A 26338-nucleotide genomic window follows, 5' to 3' on the forward strand; every position below is an offset into this window, starting at 1 on the left:
GATGTTTCTGCTGGATCTCTGCTCTAATTCGCTAGCCGACTGCACTGCAAAACATCTCCATCTGATTTAGTCTATTCTCCTAAAATCACAATTTCTAAAAAATAAGTGACAAAATCTGCCGATGGGGTTAGATGATTTCACTTGTTTCCAATGCAAATCAACTTGTTTCAAGAATTTTGTAGAATCAAGTGTCATTTACTTGATAGTAGTGCAGTGATCTGCCTTATTCTGACTTGTTTCCAGTTATTGACATTCATTTCTAGAATATTCCTGAAACAAGTGAAACTGCATTGGAAACAAGTGGGGTTATCTCACCTCATTAGTGGAATTTTTGTCTTGGTTTAAGAAAAATAAAATTGAACATTTGAAGGCTGAAGATTAAATGACTTGTTAAGGTGGACTGTTATTGCAGTGTTGTCTGTTGACGGACGGGGGCGCTGTACCAGGGGCTGTAGTAGTTGTTGCTATTCCTACTGTTTGCCAATAGAGGCTGATAAAGGTCATAGATTAATTAATGCCCCTTTAACTGAGAGAAGCTGGCATGTGGGCAGACGCCTGTCACTGCCTCTGTGACGGTGAATGTGGGAGAAAGAGTTCATGCTTCCATGCCGAAGCCCTCCATTCATCCTCGCCAGCCAACAGCTCCCTAAATCGTACCACAGAGTCTGGAACAGACGACTGGGTTGAGCCTGGAGGCTTGGAGGGCTGGGGAGGGGCCAGGGGGGAAGAAAGCTCCGGGGACAGAAGGCCGGTTAAGGCTCCCATGTGCCCAGGATGGCGAGCGCTGCCAGGACTGGAAGCTAAACAGCTACAGATCGTCTGCAGGCTTTGTTCTGTGGATTATGCGCGGACAAATGGGAGCGATTACAGAGATTTTGCAGGACCTAGCAGAGCTCATTTATCTAAGTTGCCAAGATAACACAGCTCACATCAGGATAGGTGATAAGACTACAAGTAGTAAACAACGCAGAATAATGATTGGGGTGGAGATAATTGGTTTTTAATGAGACATATTTCCCTGTGTTATGAAAAACAATCAATTAACGGTGTATTTGTATGTGTGTGTGTGTTTGTGTTTTTCAGGAGGAGGTGTGCCCCAACTCAGCAGGAGAGGCGGTCCAGAGGTGTGTGTGGTCATCAGCGGTCAACGTCAAGGACAAGTTTATTTATGTGACACAGCCAACCTTGGGCCGAGTGCTCATAGTTGACATCCAGTCTCAGAAGGCTGTCCAGGTAATTTTCAGACCAAATTGGAAAACCGAGTTCATGTCCATTTTGACACCCACACAACCATAGTGTGTTCTGTGAAAAGTGTTAACAATTTCGCACACAGACCAGGAAAATAAAGTCAAATAATCTTTAGTTTGTGCCTTTGTAAAAGTGAAGGTTCTCTCCCAGGGAACGGAAAGTCTCATTCCATCTTTCCCAACAAAGCTCAAGGTTGCAATTGTAAAATAGAAATATTTATTTTCTTCTCTTTTTTTTTTTCTATTCTTTTTATTTGAATTATTTCTCCCAGTGTCATGTCAGAAAACCATAATGTCCCTAAGTTGATAGAACATGACATATTTCGCAAGAGCTGTCGATAATTCATCACTAGATATGGGTATTTGCTTTGATTGATTTTGCTGAATGAAGGACACATTCTTTTCATCAAAATGTCCCATTCGACTCAGGATTCATTTTGATACAATACATTGTCCTTCATCCAGAAATTCAATTATCTGAGAGCATTGGGCTTGGACGTGCTCAAACTTTCATCCAAACTTGTGTTTTTGGTTTTTCTTTGTGGAAACAGCTAGTACATAAGGAATGCGTGGACTTTTAATTTTCTACTTGAATAATAATACACTTTGTTGGTGTACTGTGTGATACTTTTTCAAAACAGCGTGACAAAGGGTTTTGCAGACCACGGAGCAATATTATAAAAGTACAAAAAAACAAACAAATAATAAGACAGTAAAATAAAAAAATAAGACATGATAACAAAACCCATACAACAGGATGAAAACTGGTACAGATTTGTTTGATTACAGATTACAGGGCTTTGTCTCATGTGACCCATCTGGGTTGGGTTCTACAGTACTATATGAAGAAATCTGTTTCTCTCTTGTCCGAAGCCCTGGCAGCGTATCACCCCTGCTCTGTTCCACTTGAGCTGACAATCTGTCAGATATAGTTTTTTCAGCTTCAAGATGAGCCTTCTCACCTTCAATTCCACCGCTAACCCCCCACCTGACCTCTTTCATATATACTGCAGCTGGCAAGCCCTAGACTTAGCCTCTTCTCCGATGCGGTAACCTGGTGACCCCTAGACCCACCTCTTCATAGATGCCTTAACCTGCCAAGCTTTCATAGATATTGTAACATGGCAAGTCCTACACTTTTCTTCATAGACAGTGTAAGAGGCAATCCCTAGAAGGCTCTGCCACCCTGCAATTTATTTTTCCTGGGGGAATTTCAGCTTGCAAGGCTGGCCCAGAACACAGCGCACATCTTACACCACAGTGAACAACACAGCCTACAACACATTCGCCAGTGAACAACAATTCAGTTAAATCATCAGTGTCACTGGGTTTCTGGGTGTGTCAGGTTAATCCCGGGTCGCTCAGATCCCTGCAGATGCTCCTGACATCATGGTGGCTGTTTACAGCTCACAAGGCTCTCAGGGACCTGCTGGTAAGCAGGTTGTTGTCCCAGAGACTGTCACATGCTCATTATTCCTTCGCCTGGAGGTTTAGCTTCATTGCATTACATTAGCAGTTGCTAATTAACCACCTGAACCTGTCTGCCATCACAAATAGTAAGCAATGAGAGTGCTGCTCTTGGTTTCCCTGCTTTCCATTTTCACATTGAATTATTAGTTTCAGATTGACATGTATAAAGTAATAATAATGAGCAAACTGCATGTTGATACTTGTAGCCAATTAAATGCACAGTGAACATTTTTTAATAACCAGATTGGTTTTTGGATGTTGTAACCAATTCATTTCAAAGCATGCATGACAAATCCTTGAAATAGCCACAGTGCTTCCTGTTGGTTCATTTCTGACAGATCGACTGTCACTGCTGAAGTTACAAGAGCATATTGGCTGAGGATCTTGTTAATCCACCTCAGCCTGAGAGAAGTTGTTATTTAAAGGAGGAAAAAACAACATGAACACCTGTTTTCTCCGGTGACTACATGCTCAGAGATTAGTTAGGATTCAACAGATATTCTCATCTCGGCTGCAATAAACCTCTCAGGAGCTGTTTACTCTCACAGTAATACTATATATTTTACCCAGGTAAACAATGCTATTAGGATTTCATCAAAACAAACACAACATTATAGAAAGTAAGCTTGCAGTCTACGGGGATTTGGGGGATAAAGGATTGCAACAATTTTCTTGAAAGCAGATGATTGCTTTTTTGGTGCACTTGATGTAAAAGCTACTGCATGCATTGCGTTCCCCTTTCCTTTGAGCTTGCTGTCAATCTGCACTCAGGTGGACATAATGCATGAGAAGCACTTCACTGTCACATGTGACTCATCTGTTGTTCTGACTTGGAATATTGCAGCCAGGTGTCAAGGAATGGATACAGATTGAAAGCAATTACTTCAGTGTGGTATAGCAATTGTGTCTGTCAGCACTTGATTTGAAATGCAGCTCAATACCTAAACACCTCATACATAAAAAACACACCTCCAGTCTGCCTTGTTAAAAGACGACTTTCTCCTGTCAACCCCAATGCATCCGTCTGCAGGAAAGTTTTCAAATGCATTACCACTGCACATCAAAGGGGATCTCTTCAAAAGCGCGGTCTAGATTGACTTGAATTGTTATTCTGTGGCCCTGTCATCTTTAAAGGCTTGGTGTGCTTTGGTTATGTGTGTCCTTCCAGACGGTCAGTACCGACCCTTATCCTGTGAAGCTCCACTATGACAAATCCCACGACCAGGTGTGGGTGCTCAGCTGGGGAGACATGGAGAAGAACTTCCCCACTCTCCAGGTAACGCAATTACAATTACGCCAATTTCAATATAATTCATTGTTTATTGCATTCTAATCTATCTTTATTGAGACAATAGAAAGGCAGAGAAGGAGACAAAGGAGGTTAGACACAGGAGAGATGGTTCTCAGGATTTGATCCCGGGCCAGCAGGGGTTCATGTGTCTCCAGAAATGGGGGTCTTATGTCGTGTTCACATCATGTCGGATTTACAGTAAGTACCAGCTGCCAACTGGGAAAAATGGTTCATATCAATCCTAGTGGTAATTACAAGTAGGATTGTGGGGATTTTTTGGAGGCTCTGATATCTCCAACTGGGCGTCACAAGTTGTGTAAGTTTGTCAAGGCGAATACTCCAGTGAATCTACAGATGTCAGCAGTCATAAAAAGATAGTAAAAGATAATAAAAATCTAAATTATCAGTTATATTCACACTGATACTATCAATTCTACTCACCAAAAGTGAGCAATATCTGCTGCAGTTTGTTTACAGTTGATTTTAAAGCAACTTGTTCATAACAACACAACAATTCACCTTACGATCGGCATCTTGGATGTGGCCGTTTCGAGTAATACAAATGAACGCCTCCAAGTTGTAGCAGCAATGTGTCATCCTGCTCTTCCACTTTTCTCAAATATGATGTGAACGCGACATTAATCACTACATCATCTCTGGGCTTTCATTTTTCTGTAGTTAATTTGTGTGTCACGCCTGATGAGGGGCAATTAATACTCACAGATGTAAATATGACACCCATACATTTTCAAGATCATGTTAATTGCTACAAATGGAATCAAAGGATATGCAGTATAATGGGAATAAAAAAAAAACTACTGTTTGATTACTAGTGTCTGCTGAGAGACGTCTTCAAACCCGTCAATTCTAGTGTTATCAATGTTTTTTCAAATAGAAAAAGTTGAATTACTGCTTGTCATTGGATGTACAGAAATTCAGAATGTGGGGTTGTTAGCTGTGGCAAGTTCCTTTGTGGCCCAATTAAAGCAAACCCTGCCTACACACTCTCATACAAAAACAGGCACATGTCTGCAAGCTTCCATGCATGTGTAAACATACTGCTTTTGTCGGGTGAAAACCTCGTGTCTCCAAAATGTCAACTTTTCAGAACCTAAGAGAAACAGCCTTGTTTTTACCTTAACGACCATGCATTTTTGAGTTTACCTAATTGGCTTTGAACATGATTCATAAACCCAAGGGATGTAGAATTTTCTCAACCCACAGAGGAGCAAGTAATCCTTAAGTTGAAGATAAAACATCAAAATCACAAAAACTGGAGTTAGGAGGTTTTCACCCAGAATGACAATATTTAGAGAGCCCCAACATCAGCTCACACTTCCCCCTCCCACTGTGATTCTGTCAGAAATGATGCAGGCAAGCAGGTTGAAAGATTGAAGGGTTTCATTTCAAAACAATGTATCCACTTTGGAAGAATAAATGCTACCTGAAATCCATCAGTCAATCAATATTTTATATTAATAGAAGCCTGTAAAGTGCTTTATTTTTATGCCAGCAATCATTTTGTCTGAGTAGGTGCTATTGACCAGTGGATATTGCATTTTGGATTGAAACTCTTCATATCAAACCTCAACTAAAGCAATTTTTTTTATACATGTATGTATTTACATATATACTGTACATATACTGTCTATAGCCAACTGTATACTTATAATTCCTTGTGGTAAGGTTATATGGGATATGAAATATGGAGTTACAAGCTGTGCTCACAGGGCTCATGTTAAATTCCCCCCCCCCCCTCCCCCCTCTTGGTACGCACTAGGTGATCAATCAGGCCAGTGGAAGAGTTTCCCACCACACCGTTCACACCCAGCCGGTCGGCAGGCGCTTCGACAGGGTGGACGACTTCTTCATTCCTGCCTCCAGCCTCATCATTAACCACATCAGGTATGTATGTCTTATTGTATATACAGTATGTGTCAGTATGTGTGTGTCTGGAAAATGTTCATCCAAGAAAAATCACCCCATTGGCAGATTTAATTAAATCGTTGTCTGAAAAATAAGATTTTAAGACTTAATACTAGTTTAAATTACTTGGATATTTGAGCGGATATGTTTTGCATTGTGTTTGTGAGAGCGTGTGTGCGTGTGTGTGTGTGTGTTTAAAGGAATACACCAAGTTTTTGGAAGATTGGCCCGTTGAGAACATAGAAACCAAAATCATCCATATGTCCCTGGTTGATCATTTGCTCTGGTGCTCCATGCTAACTCTTCGCTGAGTGATAGTAGGTGAAAAGCATCTTTATCTGACAAATGAGAAAATGAGAACTTGTATCAGCAAAAAGCAAAATGGTAAGTAATTGTTGATGATACGCAGGCAAGTCTGGATGTTTTGAGTAGGAGATTGGTCAAATTTACCAAATTTACACAAAATGATGATTATGAAAATATGATATGATGAAGCAATTACTGTTTTGAACTAGCAGGGGCTACTTTCCCTGTGGAAAGTCTCTCATCCCAAATCTGGTGGGTGATGAGAGACTGTACAGCTAAAAATCACTGAGCAGCAGATGAATATGTGGATGCTAAACTGAAATAGCACATAATAAATAATAAACTGTGGCTACATCAGCTATATTAAGTTAATTAAATTTCATTTTAAAAATGTATTAAGCTAAAGACCATATAATAATAACCACTGACAGCTTTTTATAACTAAAAGGTCAGTCTTCTTAGTCCAGTGAGCTAGACTTCCCATCCAGCTGTAGCTGGAGGGAGACGGTCTAGAAACCGGATGGAGCTGAGCAATGTGCTGTAATCAGAATGCACTCAACCTTTGAGCAGTAAGTTTTAATGGTTGCCAGATATGTCATTCAAACGAGGGTAGGCAACGTCATTAATTTGCTAAGCACCAGGAATTTAGCTGATGTACCGCAACACAGTGAATGATTTGATGCCTGTCATGTGGACCAAGCAGTGAAGGCAGCTGTACGCCAGCTTGGCCTTGTTTTGAAAGCCGAGCAGGTTGTTTATGTTGCTTCTAAAAAGACGTGTACACACACAGTGTACATGAACTGTTACAAATTGAATCAGCTGTAACATTTGCACCTGTTGACATTTTCTCTCTCTCGACAATGACAAGACGGATCAGAAAGAAAATGTTCCTATCACAACAACACCTGCCTCCTCAATACCAACAGTCAAACAGTCAAAGAGTCTGGTTAGGACCAGGCAACAGTCTCCTTATTTTGGATACAACTAATCACGTGCAAAGTGTATGTTAAAGTGTTAGCATGGAGCACCAGAGGGAGAGATCTCTTGGGGACACATGGATGACTTTGGTGACAATGCTCTCTCCACTTGACCAAAAAACTCTGTGTATTCCTTTAGAGAGGAATGTGGGGGGGGGGGGGGGGGGGGGGGGGGGGGGGGGGCAATTGTCCGACTCTAGAGAATCTTTATGCTCAATAGCAGCAGCTCACCTCCTCTGTAACGTTTTAGCTCATCAGCAACAAAGCACGGACATATGCAGAGCGTATCGACTCGGCCCCCGTGGTTTTGACGAGTCATGAGTAGTTGACACATTCAGGCTTATCTTGGATAGAGAAAGCTGGCATCCTCCCAAACGCTTGGCTGGAGTCATGGAAAAGCCAAGTGCAAGCAGGAGGGCTGGAGGATTTGAGGATGTTAACGGTCTCCTGCAGAGGAGGAGGAGCGGGGGCTTGCTGGCACAGCTGTAATTAGATCCACCTAGACCTGCCGGGAAGATCTCAGGAAACTGTGGCCACTGTTGTTTTGCAATTTTGTGTTTGAAAATTGCACCTTTTACCAGTTGGTTGCTTGCAATTTTTGTTGAATTTAAGCTTATGCTACTGCTGAACTCACTGTAAATTACGCTCATTCTGAGCATTAGCAATTTCCTAAAATATGAAAGAAAAATATATAAACATAATTACCTTTTTTACATGGAGATGTCACCAGAAAGCTGAAAACAAGTATTTGATGTGTAATTCTATCTGAGAAACGTACCATTTGATGTCGTACACCTCACTAGTTATGCAAGATGCCATACTGATGGTTGTGACTCTTGCCAGTAACGCTCTCTTGTTGCAAAGCTGCTAGTCTCTTGACAGGCTGCTAACTGGAATCGGTATGGCTGGGTGGTAATTACAGTGTAAGAAAAAAACATGTCATACTTTTTCAAAATGAAGCATAATTTCAGCTTCGGTCTTACACACTAGGATATTTTTGTAAACGAACATTTAATGGCCTGCTTTAGATTTCTTGTTCCTGCTCAGTGGGTAGAGCAAAGCATTAACACTGCAAGGGTCAGGAGCTCAGTTCGCTCTGACCAGACTGACTGGAGATTTCTGAGTGCACTGAATTAAAGGGTAGCCTTTATATGGCATGGCTTATAACAACTGATAATGTAATAAATGCCAGACAATGTAATAATTTGTCAAAAAAGTAATACAAATTTTGCTCTAAATGGGTCAAAAATGTAATAAAACCTGTTAATTCAGCTACATTAACCGGCAATTATTACTTTATTGGGGCAGTAACATGTTTTTAACTGATGATGTAATACACTGCAAAAAATGGAAAGCTGTCCAGTGATTTTATCCTGTTTCCAGACCTATCAAGCCTATTTCATGATATTTTTAGTCAAATTATCTCACTGCACTGGCAGATAATCTTGCTGGTTTCAATAAATTTCACTTGATTCATGCGAAAATGACTGACAAAATAATGACATTTGTTGAAACTGGTAAAATTATCTGCCAGTACAGTAAGATGATTTCTTATGTGCTTATGTGTCCTGTCAAAGAGTCTGTGAGCAAGACAGTGAACCGATACTTACTCACTCGTAAGTTGCTTTGGATAGGAGTGTCAGGTAAATATTTGAACTGTGGAATGTAAAGCCAAGCCAGTCTTAAGCCAGGCTTAACTCATTATTTGAGAGAGGGAAGACATGGCACTACTGTAGAGACTCTGCTGTCCCTCCATGAAGTTTTATTACAAACCCAAAGTTTAACCGTGTAAAGGAAACCATCATCTGTGTGTAAGACAATGGATCAGTATGCTTCTAAAGTACACAAAAAAGCTTGAGCTATACTTGGTATGTGTGTGTGTTGAATCTGTGTGTGTGTGTATTTATATTTCGACAATTATTGTTTGTTATCGCAGATATTGGGAAATTTAAAAAAATAACTGCTGTCTAGGGGCCTGTGATATATTGTTCTAGTATCCTCACAGCCGCTGTTTGTCTGTTGGCAGAAATACAGCATAGATGAGTTCATTTAACAGCTAAACAGTATGAGCAGTGTGAACACTAACACATTCTGCAATTTCCTGGGATTGTTTAATGACAGGGGATTCCCCCAGTAGCCACATTATAGCATGCAGGAACTTCTGGGGGCTGACATTCATTAAAAACATTGACTTACAGTCAAGCAGCTCTGCAAGTCAGCAAAAAACACAGTTATTTCTTATTTTTACCACTGCTACCCTGCAGCTTGAGCTGCCCTCGCCTATTTTTCACAAATTTCTAATCATTGCACAGACTGCCTTTTGGCAAAACAAGCAGAGTTAGATGTTGATTTCATGTTTAGGTGCTGGAGGATAGGTGAACAAGAATTGCTGTGTTATAGATATCTTTCACTGTGCAGCGTTCATTGTTTTGTTTTCTGTTCACGAGTTTTGCCCTGAGGATCTTTAACTGAACTGCAGAGCAAACATTACTTTGGGGTTAAGTGTTCAGACGTAGTCATTTCTAAGCTGAGCATACTGACAAAGATAAGATGATAAAACTTGAAATGGCTTTAGTTCTACAGAACCTTGTACTGTAGCATCAGTGAGAATCTTTAATGCATTAATCATGGGTAGAAACAACAAAAGGCAGCTGTCAGTTTGGCTGAGAGCATTGCAGGTCTGCTGATGATGCAACCCAGCTGTGATCATATCGCAGTGAGAGTCAAACAATGTTTGATTATCATTTTATCACACGTCAAAAAATTCTAGCTGTTGGTGAAAATAATATTTTCATAGTGGGATAAATGCACAATTGACCTTTAGCTCCCAAGCATGTTACCAATACATCACAGTTGGTGTACGCTGCCCACAGATCTGTCAAAACAGACACAAAATTGAATAAAATCCATGGCAAAAACAGTTTCAGTGATGTTGGACAGGATAGAGTGGTAACACTAGTCTAAGTCATTCAGCCCGGTCTCCCTACTGATGAGAAAAAGGCAATCTGTGGTCCTAGAAGTGAGTTTTAATATTTTATTTTCCTTAAGATATGTTAAAAAAAATCTGATAGCCAGTGGGTTGAGAAAATTTCACCTTTTCTCCAGTAGAGTTGAAACAAGTCTTGAAACAAGCGACAGTATCTTCAGAAAAGCCATTGTGTCAAGATAACTTCATTTGATTTAAGAAAATTCTTGAAACAAAGTGATTTGCATTGGAAACAAGTGAAATAATCTCAGCCCTTTATCATTTTGTTTCACTTGTTTTAAGAAAAATAAGATTCTCAGACTCAATTTGAGTTTCAAGAGAAATTATTGATAAATATGGACATGTTTTTCAGTGAGCTCCATACAACCCCATGCTGCTTTTGTCATTCTTCTCCTCTTTTATGACCTAAGTCCCCTGCCTAGCCTCCAATGGACAGCACAATCTCTGGATCAATGATTCCCTTCACAGCGCTGATAATGTGCTCCATGGCTTTCAAACAGCCATTTTCTGTTCACATGAACAGACAGCTTGGTGTTCAAATGGCATAAAAGAAGATGAATGATAGCGAGATTGAAGTGCCTGTCAGCATCGATCAGCTGGTATTCACATTTAATTGAGGCTTGTCAGCTCCTTGCATATTCCCCTTCTCCCCTGCTGAACTGTCGGAATGCAATGTGCCATTATCAGACTCTTTAGGTTTTTGTAATGAGTAGTATCTCCACTGATTCATGGTCGCATACAAAACTGTTATCATTCTATTAGAGGGAAAGTGCTGGGTAGATGACGTTCGACTGCCATGCTAAGATTGTCTGGGTGCTGAAGATGGCCTTTTAATTGGTTAAATTCAACCTCCCTTCCCTCTTAAAACCCTGTATTCACTCTTTCTCAAAAGTGCCAACATTTTACAGCTAATAGACACTCTTATCTGTGAAATCTATTGAGCACTTCTAATGTAACATATACACTGCAAAAATGCCCATCTGAACTACTTATTTCATCTCGTATGACGCTTTAGTCTTTGGTCCTTTTTTTGTTTTCTCAACACGAATGACAAATTCTGCCAATGAAATGATTTCCCAGTGCAAATCAGCTTGTGGTTTCTTATTTCAGGTGACTTTATCTTGATATGAGTGGATTGTGCTGCTTTATTTGTAGTTATTGTCACTTGTTGGAAGAAATTTATTCAGCCTACTAACAAAAGGAATCACCACAGTTCATTGGCAGATTTTTGTGCTCGCTTTGAGAAAAAGAAGATTTTAAGACTCAGTACAAGATGAAATGACTTTTTTTTAATATGGAGAATGCATTGTTATCATCTGCATCTGGCTATCATTTAATCTCCGTGATAACAGATTTAATATTTATGAAATTTCCTCTTGCTCTTTCTTAATCAGCCAAAAACGCTGGGAAGCTAGTGCAGACGGTCTCAATATTTGTTATCTACTATCAGGTCAGAGGTTGCTGTTGCTCTGACACTTGCACTATTGGCTGCTTATAATTTTGGAAGCTTAGGAAATTAAGCTTCCTCTACTGTTGCACTCATCAGCTAAATGCCTCAAATGTCATTCAATTCAATATTCCCATGAATGGAAAATGAATTATTATATAATTTCGACTTACATCTCTTTTTTATCGCCCACAGATTTGGCATCATCCTCCATCGAAATGAGCCTGTTCTCCACAAAATTGACCTGGAGACTACATCGTATGTGAAGAACATCAGTTTGCGGGAGTATAACTGCATCCCCAAGTCTGTGGCCTACACCCACCTTGGCGGCTACTACTTTGTTAACTGCAGGCCTGACTCCACTGGCGCCACCCAGCCTCAGCTCATCTTGGACAGTGTGACAGATGCTGTGATCGGCCAAAATGGCGACGTCACCGGCACGCCGTACGTGTCTCCAGACGGCCACTACCTGGTCACCGTGGACGACGGCGACGGCCTGATGAGGATCCAGAAGATCTCGGTGCGGGGGGAGATCCAGGCGCCGTTCGACATCCACACCAACCTGCACCTTTCGGATCTGGCCTTCCAGCGCTCCTTCACGGAGGTCCATCAGTACAACGTGTTCGGAAGCTCCAGCCGCCAAACCGACGCTCTGTTCGTGGAGCTGAGCACCGGCAACGTCAAGATGATCAAGAGCTTGAAAGAGGCCACCAAGTCGTTCGAGTGGCCGTGGAGCAGGAGGAACAGGGTGATGGCCGGCAGCGGACTGTTCGGACAGTACCTCATGACCCCGTCCAGAGAGTCCCTCTTCATCCTGGACGGACGCCTCAACAAGCTCAACTGTGAGATCACCGATGTCCTCAAAGGCAACGTCGTGGTGTGGGTTGGGGAATCCTAGGTCATACATCAAGACCCAATGATCGTTTTTTCTTAAAAGGTACTGTTGCACTGAATTTCGTTGCAGATTTTTAATTTTGTGGGGGCGTGATAGAAAATACCACTGATTCCAAAACCAAATTGACCATTGGATGAGGGACCGTCATCCAAAAAAAAAAAAAAAAAAAAAAAAGAGATGGAGTCATTTATTGGCATTGTCTTCAAGCCAAGTCAAAGTCTGTTTTTCCACTGGGTGGTTTGACTCGTAGTCAACCTGAAGTTGCTTGCCGGTATCATTTTTTAGGGCATATGATGTGCCGCAATTGATATGAAACCGTAAATAGGTGCAACTTAGCATTGTTAATCACAAGTTTGTTGCAAACTAGGTTGCATTTAGTGTTTGGGTCTACTGTAGATAATCTCTGAAAACAATTAATTACAGCATTTCAGTGAATTGGCAAAAATATATATACATATGTCTTGATTATCCCTTGTTGGTTAAGTTTCCCCATTCCCAACTTTTTCCTGTGCCTTCAAGGAAAACTCCCCCCCCTATCAGAGGAATTAGTGTAATTATTCCCGGTGTGACTGCAGATTACACCTCTTCCTTTGACCCTGCATTTGTGGTGCGAGAGGTTCCTCACAAATCCACGTCTCTCGTCTATCTGTCTGTCCGACGCTGAGCCGTCTAAGTCTAATTAAAACGAGCCCTTGCTGTGATCCCATCCCTTTTGAAGTGGAGACGGAGAGATTGAGTGGTTTATTATGGTTGTGCGCTCGGCAACCTTTGATCCGAAAATATAACCAATGCTGGAAGGTTTTGAATGTGAATTTCTTTATTTTTAGTCGAAGATGAAAAAAAAATGGAAGTCAATGACAATGTTAGTTAAATTGTGCAAGCTTTATACACTGCATTGTGAAATGAAAACTATTCAAATGTCCCTTAGCAACGAGTCAATAGGGCACTCGTGTGTGAAGAAAATCCCATCCTAATTCCAATATCCCTGGACCAAAAAAGCATTGTAGAATACAATAGAATGTACTGTGGAAAACATGCATTGTCTGCTCTGTTTGACAGTGTGTTTCTAATGGGTGTTTTAATGAGAAGTAATGACGAGCTAGCTCAGTGGGGAGTGGGGTAGTTGTGGTGGTTGTAGTGTGTAGAGGGTCTTTGAAGATAAGCTTTGAATATGAGACACTCACAGTTCTTTTTGAATGCTACTACAGTAGATACATAGCTGGAAGAAGAATCTGTCATACATGATAGCTGGCGAGCACATTAAACTGTTTCCTAGCTGGACACATTCTATGCATTTTCACCCTAGCACTCTATGACAAACACAATGAGGAATTGTATTTCAATTGATCTCAAATTTAGTATGGACTTTTGATGTATACAGATTATATACAGTCACTCTGTTTTTCCTGTTAAGACTTATTTGTATATTTTGGTTTAGTTTCATTTCTTTTTTTCTTCTATCACATTGTTGTTTGCCCACCTTTAAAACCCACTGTCCTGCTGATGACCTCTGACCTTTTCTCTATTGTGTTTTGTACATAGCGGCTAACTGTGAGTCCATTACCATAGTAGGTTCCATTCATGTACAGATTTTCAAGGGTTCTGTTCACTTTCCGAGCGATTAATCAGCACACTCCTTTTTAAGAAATGAAAACAACACCACTGTCATTTTCAACATCCTGTGCCCAGCGCATTGTGACCACCTGCACCGCTTTCACCTCCATATAGCCATGTCTTGTATGTTCATTCATGTGATCGTTATTTATGTAGAGAAAACACGCTTGTCATTTTACCCAACAATAAAACCTATACCATTAAAATCAGCTTCTTCTGTTCCTTTCCTTATTAGTATAACCTGCTGTAGCTTCTGGTACATTGAGAAATATGAACTGAGATGAAGCAGCCTGTTGACAATTGTCATGCTTAGAGATGCTACAAGTTCAACCTTTTGGTAAATTTAGCTTGCAGCAAAGCATACACCACAATTTATAACCGTAATTAACAAAAAAATTAACTACAGAAACTCTCAAAACATTAAAGAAAGACATTAAATTATTCTACAGAAAAAGAAGATAGAAGGTAGATTGGATGACCAGGAAAGTAAGGGAGCATGGATTGAAGAGTCTTTAATTAAGTAGACTTATGGCAAATGTGATAAAAGAGAATTTCAATCTGTTTGATTTAGCCTGTGGTTGCCTGAATGTACGGTCTGAAGGGAGCAGCTCCAATCCTGCCCATGAAGGGTGACTGAGAAAGTCTATGATGCTCTGGACTTTGTGTAAAACATGTCTTACATGGACATCATGTGGGATAAATGTGACCTTCAATCAGTTTGATTCAGCCTGTGATTGCCTGAAGGCTAAGTGAAACAGATTTAAGGGAAAAATCCACCTTGAAACACTTTAACAGTGTTTAAAAAACAGCTACTGGTGACATACCTTGCATTTCTGATGATTTCTTACATGTTGATGTTTGGTGTTGTATTTTTTTCCTATCCCTGCCGATTAGTAAGACACATTTCCAACGCAGCTACAGTGGAGTAAGAGGACATTTTTTCAGCTATCTAAAAACATCAACGGGTAAACATCAGGTTTTGGTGTCAGTCCCCCAGAATCAAAGAGCGAGGGCTTCTTTCTAGAGCCACCACTTTGCACCAAGCGCACAGGCAGAAATCCATCGTAGACGAGGTAGAGACCAATTTCTTCACAGTAGCCTCAATAGACCAGAATGCAATGCAGCCACAAGACATGTCATGTTTAGATTTTTCATGACTGGAAAAACTCTCACTCTCTCGCTCATACTATGCTATTGCTATTGCTCTCTCCACTTACACGTATACAGCTTCACTGAATTTCTATCAAACTGATGTCTTTGGAAGACAAACAGGTTCAGTGGTTCACCAGCGAAATCTTTTCATCGTATTTTTTGCCAGCGATCCGTGTCCAGCGAGACTCCAGCGAGGCTGCATTCAACATGTTTGTATAGCTTCACGGGTAACACCGTCAGGGTTTGTGGGTTGTTTTTTTCCCCCCACTGGACCCATTCATGCTTAAAATATATCCACTCCAGGTACTGTCAGGTGCTTTGGATAAAAGAGCCCGCCAAATTGCATATGGCTATATGCTTATCTTTCAAATCCATATTGAGAGGTACTTCCATCGGAACAACCCTTAGAGCAGATAAGCCTTTTCCACTTGTAATGAAAGTCTACCCCATTCAACCATGTCTGCTACACAGTGGAACAGCTTCTCACATTCTGAGCTTACGTATATATACAGTATGAGTCATTTGATGTGTATTGATAAAACAAGTGGACCTCCTGCTTACTCTCAATTTGCTCTGTGGGTAGTAATTACTGTATATCATCAACTGTGTTATAAAAGCGGAAAAACTTGAATCATTTTGTCTTGGTGACACTGGTCCAGAGAAATATTGACATGTTTCACAGTACATGCATAGCAGGACCTCACATATAACGCAAAGCAACAGTGCATGTACAGTAGCTTGTACATTTCACTACATACTTATACATTCTACATTCTGTGTGCATTCACTGCACAATACGGTGTGGTTGACAGAGGATCATTTTTCACATGCAGGAACTATTGAAACATTTATGCAACGTCGATATGTGATGCAAGACTCACTTGAGAATGAAAGGAAAAGGGGGCTATATGAATTTGTGCTACAAAATGTGTTTGCGCTGGAGCCTGGATTTGATTAGTTCAGTACAAATTACCATCAAATCAAGAATGAACAAAACTGTATCAGTATCTTCCTAAGGTAGGAAACTACCTCTGGGATGATACGGTTGATGGCATCATTATTTAATAACAATGTGGTCATGTCAAAATGAAAGAAAGAAATGTTAATTTCCTAGTTAATGGGCATGGATCTTTTGAAATTATACAATGTGGTTTTAACAGATTTGGATCGTGAAATGCACTTGACATAAATGGCCATGTGCACTCTAAATTCAAGTAAGAAAAATGAGTTTTTCTGCAAAAGCAGTGTAAAGATACATACATATAATTATGACCCAAAGCTTTTGAATGGAGTCTTGTGCTGCTGCCTTGGTTTGGTTGATCTCAGCTGATGAACCATGCCGAAGTCAGCCTCATCAAAGTCTGCACCCAACTCTCATGATCACCATGCCCCACTGTGCTGCTGATAAACGCTCCCTAATGCATTCTTCTCCCCACCGGTTCCAATTTATATTCATCTCTGAGTCACACAGGCTGATAGTTTATATTAATATTCTTCCTTACTGAATTCCCTTTAATAAAACAGCCGTGTGAATAGAAAAGAGGTCCTGGCAGTTCCTTAATTATCTATTGTCAGTCCTTTATCTTCCCTCGGTCACATGGGAGGGGTGCGAACTCCCCCCAACTCTGCTGTCTCGCCTCCATCTCCTGCCCAGGAGGAGAATTTAGTACCAGCCCCCCTCTCTCTATTACTCCATTCATAAGGCGAGCACCGTAATCATGTTGGTGGCTCCTTAATCATGTTGCTAGAGCCTGCCAACCGTACAACCTCTCTACTCCGTCCATACCAAGGCACCTGATGACTGATTGAGGCCACCGGTAGAGCTGCACTTTGTGCCAGCCGTAGGTCCTCATCCTGCATTCCCGTGCCTGCTCTCTCTCTCTCTCTCTCTCTCTCTCTGTCTCTCTGTCTATCTCTCTCTCTCTCTCTCTCTGCATCTAGAACAATCAATGTACCTCCTTATGGCTGTAGATGGTAGGAGTTAAACGATGGATTTTCTATCAGGCAATGAAGCCCTCCAAAACCACAAAATGGACTTTCCAAGACAATGCAGTGAGCAAAACGTAAATATATATCAGAGTGTAAATTGGACTGACAAACATACAACTTGGACTAAGCATATCTACATTTTGTTTCTCTGCAAAGAACTCCTTCTGAGTCATAATCATAAGGACCTGTACTGTTCTGTAACAGTTTTGTTCCATTTTTAAAAAAATGTCAAAGTGACACCTACGCTTACAAAACAACTGATAGCACAAAATTAAAAACTCTCCCTCCGTCTCTCCTTCCATCCCGTCTGGACCTCCTCTCGGGTCTTGGTTCCCTTCAGCAGATGGGAGTTTTAGGCTTTCTGCTCATCTAGCCAGTATGTAGCTGTCCTGCAGGGAGCCTGGGGATCTGCAAACCATCGTGAGTTTACTTTCTTCACAAATTAGTAGAATTAGTACTTTTTAAAGGTCACTAGGTAAGTTTTTGGTTGTCAAAATGCTAACACTTTTACACTCTAAATAATCTACAGTCTAGACATGCTGAATGATGAATTTAAGATGATTATTTTTGTCTTCTTCAAACTGGATGCTCATCAGTTTGGAAATGAGCTCTCTTTATGTAGATGTCGGGACATCTGGCAGCGGCAGCAGCCCGCGATGTGCGTGATAAGATGCTGACAGCAGATGCCTCGTCCCCTTTAGCTGTCCCGTTGTCATGCCGAGCCGGCTGCCATGACACCGAGGCCGGAGGACAGCGGCGAGCGCGCAGCGGTGACAGGGACGCGGGCAGAGTCCTGTCATCCAGACACACCCGACCGATCCCGCTGTGATAGCGCCCAGGCCGACCGTGACAGAAGCCACCGCCTCCGCTTAACATGCACCTTGTCTACCCTTTTGCTGTTAAGTGTGCTCCGAAAGGCAGCAGAGCGAAGGCCTCTCAAGGTCGAGCCAAGCGGGAGGAACTTTGGGGAAATTGCTGGAAGTTTACACTTTTGCAGCGTTTTGTCATAAAGTGACACAGCAGTGCTTTAAGACTATGAATGTGCAACTTGGCAGTGAGTTTATGTGGGTTATGCTGTATTTAGCACATTTGTGGTAATACAGTTTTTCACAATTGATTCCAAGCATTTCTCAATACTAAGTTCAATTTTTCAAAACTCTTAATGCATCTCGACTAAAACGCTGTTAATTTTATCCACAAAATCCAATCAAACTCTCAAAACAATGAACATATGTCCCACAATTTAAAAAGTCAACCAAAACAGCTGCACCCAGATGCTTCTGTGGGTTTCTTATGAGAAATTAGCTCTACTACTTGAGAGACTTGAGCTGATATAAAATGCTAGTCCGTAGGTCTGAAACATCATGAAAAAAAGAATTTTTTCTATGGGTGTGCAACTTTTTCTTGTTTTCTGCCTACTTCCAGTGGTCAGCACCTCTCAACATGTTTTGGTGTGCGTTACCTTTCTATTATAAATTGCTATAGATTACCTACAGTGCTTTGATGTTCAATACGAGCAGGTAGACCTTGTCTGTGACCCAGTGTTAAATAAATCTGTGTGGGATTACAAAATATATGTGATTTGCCGGTAATGTGTTAGGATAGTATAGCTTATAAGGGTCGAACTACAGTACACAACACTGAGGAAAATCACTGTTCATTCAATGGTGAAATTCAGTGGATTGTCTTATATCAATCAGCAATAGAGAGTAAAACAGACATTTATTAATATAAACATGTTCCAGATTACTTTAAAGCCTTCCTTATTTAATCTATCCATCTATCTATCTATCTATCTATCTATCTATCTGGACACAATAGCTTTCAGACCACAGCAGTTTGTAACTTAGAGATAATACCCAGCTGAGATATATGCAAGACAATGGAAATGTCTGTATTGTTTCAAGCCTTCCTCATTTCCATTCAGGCACTGGGTGAAAACCCCTGTAATGTGTTCACGGTTTCACAAATCAAGGAAGGTCGCCATCTTCAGATGTCTGTCTCCACTAGAGCAGGAGGCCAGCTTTACATCCAGGCCCTGGCAGATCGGGCCGCTGGCCAGCCAGTCATCATTAGGAGAATTTCATTCTCGCTGCCTGCCGCTGCAGAGCGGAGGACCAGATGTGAAGCCAGTCTCCTGGGTTGCCAAATACAGCGAGACGCATCCTACACCAGGGGAAACCATTCTGGAGAGCAGCTATATCACTGCCAGGAGGAAACATCACACAGCTCTCTCCAGCTTTACGGCTCTTAGCCAAAGAGCCAGCTGTTAAGAGAGGAAGTTGGAGTGCACAGAGAAGAAGTCCTGTGGTTTCACCCGGGAGAAAATCCTCCAATATGCAGCGCTCTCGACTGGAGCGTGAAACATGCAGAACCGAATGAGGACATTCACTGCAGTTTAGCTTGTTGCTTTATATTTACAACCAATGATTTACACTCTATGAACTCATGATTTACATACTATGAACTGACTCATTGGATCTACAGTATCTATCTATCTATCTATCTATCTATCTATCTATCTGGTTAGTTAATTATATAGTTACTTGCTGCTCACTTTTGGCTGTATATGGCTAATATAGCAGCCACTTTGACAGGTAGCCAACAATCATCTGGAGTTTTTTGTTTTTTTTTCTGCTACGTTTAGCATTTTTAATCATCAATTTATCATTGTCAAATGAACTACAATACCTTGGTATAATACCTTGGACCATGGTAAAATATTCCTTGGTAAAATAACTTTTTAAGTCCCCATGAAATTAACTCCCATTACTTTTACTTCCTGGAAAACAGAGTATCTTTCATGGTGACATCATGCTGCACTAGTAGGCGTAAATACAAATTTCTAACCAATAAAACCATCAGATTTTTGAACAGTCCTGCCCCTCTGCACCCCTCCCATCAAATACAACTGCCTTTCTCTCCTTGACTCATATTATATTCCATTGGTTTAGACTTGAGAGACAGTTGGTAGTCTGTATCTCATGCCAGTGGTGCTGTTAGTGCTAGTGTTTGTCAAAATTAAGACCACATTTCCCATGAACCCCATTGCTTCCTTTTGCAAAAAAAAGATGTTTCTTTGTTTGTCGAAGGTTTTCTCTCTTTCACTTTACTGAAGAGGATCAACATGTTGGAAGTGATTTCTTTATCGGCATTTCACTTGTTCCACCATCTGCCGTTGTGAAAGTTTTAGCTTCAGCGGCCTCTTCTTATTTTGTACCGTATAGTAATCCAGCAGATTTCCCACTAAATCCAATACAATGTAAAATGCAGTCTAGAGACCAGCAACGGCTGCCAACCTTCCCTGTGATGTCTTGTTTGTTTACGATAATTGTACTCATGTCTCAAAATTCATGTGGTAATGATTTATTGATTGCTACATAGTGGGATTGACCACCCACTGTAGCCATGTGACAAAAAAAATTATTCCTGCACTTGTTGGACAGAAGCAGGCCTATTTCACACTGGACAGCTCTTGCTTTGTGACAGTGGCTGACATCTAGCCTATATATATATATATATTCATCTAGATTTGGCTGTGTTCTATTTTGCACCTGCTGTGTTTTGAAGCTTCTCACAGAATTCACAGCGCAACTGTCAGTCCATTTTTTCTTGGTGAGTATATTCATTTCAAATCTTTAATGTCTCATAAGGGAAATTTAGTTTGCAGACGGGGTTTTAAAATAACACACATAACGAACCACCACATCATAAACCACAAACCACAAAGAGACAAACCTCAGAAATGTGCAAGTCGATAAGACCAGAGAGGGAGTCAATAGGTCCATACAGTGATGAATACAAGTTTTTATATAGTCACAAGAGGCAAAATCATTATATGTGCAAATTAACCAATCTCATTACAAAGGGGATAAATGAGTCCCTGGTTCAGCAATATTGCGATAGTCCCACTACCCCCCCTCTCTTATTTATCCAGGGAAAGTTCACTGATTATGCTTGCTGTTGTGCTTCACATTCATACACTTACACACATTCACACCTGTTGGGCAGTGACCAGCTTTGCTGTAGCTGCTGGAAGTTAAATGCCTTGCTTAAGGGCAAGGATCAAATGCAGTAGGCCTCTAATCTTATTCTGGGCAGAAAGCCATGACAAATGTATCACTGTTGTTGGGCAAAAACTCTGCCTCGGCTGAAAGTGTGTTTTTCAGTAATGAAGAAAAGAATGTATATTTTCCTCATTGCCACCCATGTGATTTTGGAATGCAATGGGTTTGTAACGCATACAGATGTAATGAATCACTCACTCAGCACATAAATGACTGTGTAATTTTCACAGCTATACTTGGCAACCGCGTACATTGGCGGATCCAAAAGGCAGCGGGAGGTAATTGTTTGAAATTTTTGAATTTTACTACCCAGAAATCGGCATCAGTGAAATACACACAGCACACTCATGTTCACCAACCCAGTAAGTCTGTGATGCTTTATACCAAAGGACACCAAATGGATGAGAGACATTGGTTTCAGTGGAAGGTGCGTTCACTCACTATTTAGGAGACAGTTTGGATTTCACTTCTGTGACTGTATACCAGAATTTCATGGGTGAAATGGGTGAATATGTGGCATCAGTGTTTGGAGGGATGGGACCACAGAATTTGAATGGATAGAACGGTCCCTCCCATTCAAATCAACACTGCTGGATGGTCGGAGCGGAGGCCATTTTTATGTGTACCGTTCCATAATATAAAACCTCCTTGGTGCTGCTGGCCTAGCTTCCGTATAAACCGTCTTATGGCAAGTAGCAGCAAGGACCAAGCAGTGGAAAACTGGCATTGCGCTATCTCCGTCGGCTTTGCTGTCGGGGGGGGGCAGGGTTCATCACATTTCATTAATTTAACGTTAGTCTTGTAACATTACAAAGCTTACCCACTCATGCAACTTTCATTGTCACCATAGAAACTAACCATAGATGTCATTTTTTGGTGTACTGGTCAAAATACCATAGAAAACAGTGGAAAGGCCGTTCTATCCATTCAAATTCTGTGGATGGGACACTCTTCACTCTCTTCCCACTTTGTGATTTAGGCTGATGAGTGTATTTTTACATAAAATCTCCCTTAGAGTAGCTTTAAATTCAAGTAAAGAAAAACTCCAGTATTGCAGTTAGATGTTATTTCAAAAACCGCAGTAATATATAGCTGCTTTTTAAAACTATTATCTAAAACTGTTATCTAAATCAGGACACATGCTCCACGCCAACAATCCCCAAGGAAGTTTGCGTTTGCGCTAATATCAGCTGCATCATTACTGCTGCAGTGGACCTCAAAAAATAACACCAGAGACATAAATTAACCTAACATATACCATGAGAATAATGTACAGTGTCTTTAAAAGAATAATATCTGAACAATACACTATGTTCACATCCATCAAAGCTATTCTGAGACGTAGCCTGTAGCCCCGGTGGTTCGTCTATCTCTGCTGTAGGCTGCCGTTCACAGTCTACCTGGCAGTAACAGCTGATGAAACAACTCACTGATCATTTATGGATGTCATATCAATATTAACAAAATGCGTGAATGCTAGCTTGACGCAACCACGCTGTGTCTAAAACAATATCTCTCATAATTGGGAGCCATAAGCTTACAGAGCTCATCTAGTCTAGCTCTCTGTTGCCTCTGTCTCCCCTCTGGGATTTTGCCCTCAGCTGCATGCTCTGCTTCGTTTAACTGAGAAATTCAAAATAAAATCTTTTCTTGACTTATCACACACACAGACACAGACACACACATGTACACACACATGCCCTCACCCACACATACATATAGTACATCTGGTAATGAAATACTACTGACCTTTTAATGTGTGTCACTTGCCTGAGAAGTTCTCAATAACTTTCACACACGCACACACACACTACCGAAATTCCTCTGACCTTTTTTTTGTGTATCTAAGCGAAACTTGACTCCTTAAATCCTCAGTCATTTTTGTTGATCCCTCTCGGCTCCATCTCAGACGCCCTGCTCTGCCCACTCCAAATCCAATCAAATTTAGTGGACCAGAATGTTGAAACAAAATTAACTCTTTGTGGAGCAGAAATAAATTAAAGGTGCTACGTGTAGAATTTTTTAAACATTAATATATCATTGTCAAATTAATTGGGAAACCTTGGTATAATTAGAGTAAACAAATTAGATCATGATCGAGGCTGTTGGTGTCTATCTATCTATCTATATATCTATCTATCTATCTATCTATCTGTATATACTGTATATACCTACCTATACCCATACCTATATCTATGGATGCACTTTCCATTTGTCATCTTTCTATTTCGTTAGATAGGAGGATAGAAAGAAAACAGAAAACCAAATGCCATGGGTGAGACGGGTCACACTGATCTGCACCATGTATCAGGCAATGAAAACTCAGATATGTTTTTTTTAATCTGCTCTTCCTACATGGAAGAGCAGATTAAAAAAAACATATATATGATGGGATGCATTTCTTCTTCTGAGCTTTCATTGCCTGTAGCTGCTCGTTGTTGACTCACAGTAAATGCTATTGCTTTTGTGCACACAGTGACCTGCTGTCGTGTTCTTTCCCCAAAGGTAAAGTGAACCTAACATTGCACACTATTGTGCAATAAAGTGGTGAGATTGAGTGTGTTTGACATTTAAATCTTTGGGGGGGGAGGTTTTGATTTGCATTCTCAGCGATGAAGCTGTCAGATGCTTCACTGATGTTTGACACTGTAACAAGGTTTTAATCTTCTTCCTCAGAAGTCCCTTGACCAAAGTAATAGTTCTTATATTGGGAGGAGAATAGGAATACTTTACATGGCACTTCACTACAAATTTGTTTTTGTTATGGCAAAAACAAAAAAACATATGGCACAAGTATAAACAGTTATTCCCTCCAGGAGGACGCTATACGCAGGTGAGTTGGAGGCAATTCAAATGCAATGGAGCGAGCAAGCTTATATTTCCCCAAATAATGTAGCGCCAGCCAATACTTGTAGCACTTTCTCAGCATACTGCCTGCCTGCGACCCACCACACTCCCCTCACTTGGGATTTGGGACTTTTCTTGGGTATGTATTAAACACAGGGATACCTTTCTCAAGGCTTCACGTTCATTTTTTATTATGGCCAAGTGCTACAGTGCTACAGGGCCGATAACAGACTTGAGGAAGGAACTATTTGGAGGCCGGTTCTAAGGAACTCAATCAATTCTGAGCGTTTTTGTACATTTGCACGTACATTAATACTCTTGTGCTCAGGTGTGTTTATGTGGGACAGATGTAAAGGAAGGTGTGCATATGTAAGTGCGTGTGGATATTTGTGTGTGTTAATGTGTGTATACGTGTGTGAGAGTGTGTGAGAGAGAGAGTGCATGCACAGGATAGATTGAAGTGAGGGTGTTTATGTGTGTGTGGGAGTCTGTGGTATATGAGAAAGGATGGTTAGTGTGATAGGTTGCCTTTATTTTCATGCACTCTTTGGTGTGTGTATTTTTATGACCTTCGATTAAAATGGGACTATGAAAAATAATTTCTCTGCACTGGTTATATGCATAACTGTGCCCAGCATGTCAAGTAGTGTACAAGAGATGAGAAGCCTAATTGATGCGGCATCGAGAAATCTTGAACCCAGACACTGAATAAGATTTGATTATTATCTGTTTATTCCGGCTGGCTCTTCAGACTGTCTTTGAACAGAGTTTTCATATCAAGCAGACACTGCAGAGCGTATAGTATTCTTGAAATCGCACATTTTTGCTGTGACAATCAGACCTTTTAGCCGCTCAGTAGAAACGTATTGCTCAATTTCCCTCAAAGCCTGACTTGTTTGCTAATGCAGGATGTCAAAGGCCCACATTGTACAAAACAAAGTGAAGTAATTCTGTTTATGTTCTGCAACAACAGAGCAGCCAACAAAGAAATGCTATTCTCTTGGTATCACAAGGGGAGCTGTTTCCTTTCTTGCCTCTGAATCACTTCCTGGTTTGGCATGTCCATAGGGAAATACCAAGCCTTGTTGCTCTGTTTGTCCTATTCATTTGCATTTCTCTGCTGTAGAATTGCGTTTAATTATCACACCGAGAGCCCATTTACAGAGATAATGAGAGAGAGAGCGAAAATAAGCAAAACTTCCCATTACATAGTTAAACACCCTATACAAGAATGCAAATCCCTTATTACACCCATTCATTTTCCCTCCATATGTTCTCCATGAAGAGAGATAAAAACGGAGCGTTCCCATATAGCTCTACACTTCAGTGCTAGGAGCCATTATTGGTCGCCATAGGCAAAAACATGGATTAATGAGGGCATATAAAGAGCTCTGCCCAAATTAAAGTTATATTTCAAGGTCCTTCCTTTGCAGCATCTTGTTTGAAGGGAAAAACACACCCTGACTGTAAATTTACAGCCACAAACATCATTCCACAAAATTATGGTTTCACAATGGTCAAAGATGCCTGTGGATGACAGCAACATGGCACAAATTACGGTCTGTAAGTTGGAACAAATTGTTTAGCTGTAAGCTGCGTGGCTTTTGGAGACAGAGTGATCTAATAAATAGTATCAACATGACAGCATCACTGTTAGCTGATGAAACATGTCTTCTTCTCCCTTCTCCCTGTTATGAGTAGGTGACACTGGCTATAGGCTGTGTGTGGTACAAGTCCCACTTCACCCATCTATCCTGCATCAATACTGCAGACAGTTCATTATATTGTAACACAAATCACCAGCGTCCCCCGACCAACTAGTTAACAGAAGAGAGCAAAACTTAATCAAGCAATTCCTCGAGGGGTTGGAGTCGAAACGGAGCAGTCTTTCAGCAAGTATGCAGTAAAAAATGAGACTTCTACAACGGCTACATCTGTATGTATTTGAGAATATTGTAGTCATTCTGCAAGTTTACTACCGTTGCTGCAGACTCCCTATTGTATTTTGAATACTGTAAACAGTTTTATTGGCATATGAAAGCAAGAATAAGTGAGGGAAAAATAAGCAAATGTGAATCTTTGCATACATGTATAAGTGTATATGATTTTATTGTACTCAAAGAT

General features: G+C 40.8%; 1 protein-coding gene across 1 annotated transcript in view; it reads left to right on the forward strand.

Moving 5' to 3' along the window:
* Nucleotides 1–12585, forward strand: part of fstl5 (follistatin-like 5) — a gene marked incomplete at its 5' end in the record, with an annotated part of 66709 nt that extends 54124 nt beyond the window's left edge. Inside the window, 4 exons of the mRNA XM_071542184.1 lie at nt 1084–1233; nt 3886–3993; nt 5789–5913; nt 11846–12585. Coding sequence (XP_071398285.1) covers nt 1084–1233; nt 3886–3993; nt 5789–5913; nt 11846–12548 — 1086 coding nt within the window. The remainder of the gene's footprint in view (nt 1–1083; nt 1234–3885; nt 3994–5788; nt 5914–11845) is intronic.
* Between the last annotated feature and the right edge of the window lie 13753 nt (nt 12586–26338).

This window comes from Centroberyx affinis, unplaced genomic scaffold, assembly GCF_046629955.1.
Source record: "Centroberyx affinis isolate AG114_WGS23_722 - 3 ecotype Tasmania unplaced genomic scaffold, CSIRO-AGI_Caff_v1 ptg000226l_1, whole genome shotgun sequence".
Taxonomy (NCBI): Eukaryota; Metazoa; Chordata; class Actinopteri; order Beryciformes; family Berycidae; genus Centroberyx; species Centroberyx affinis.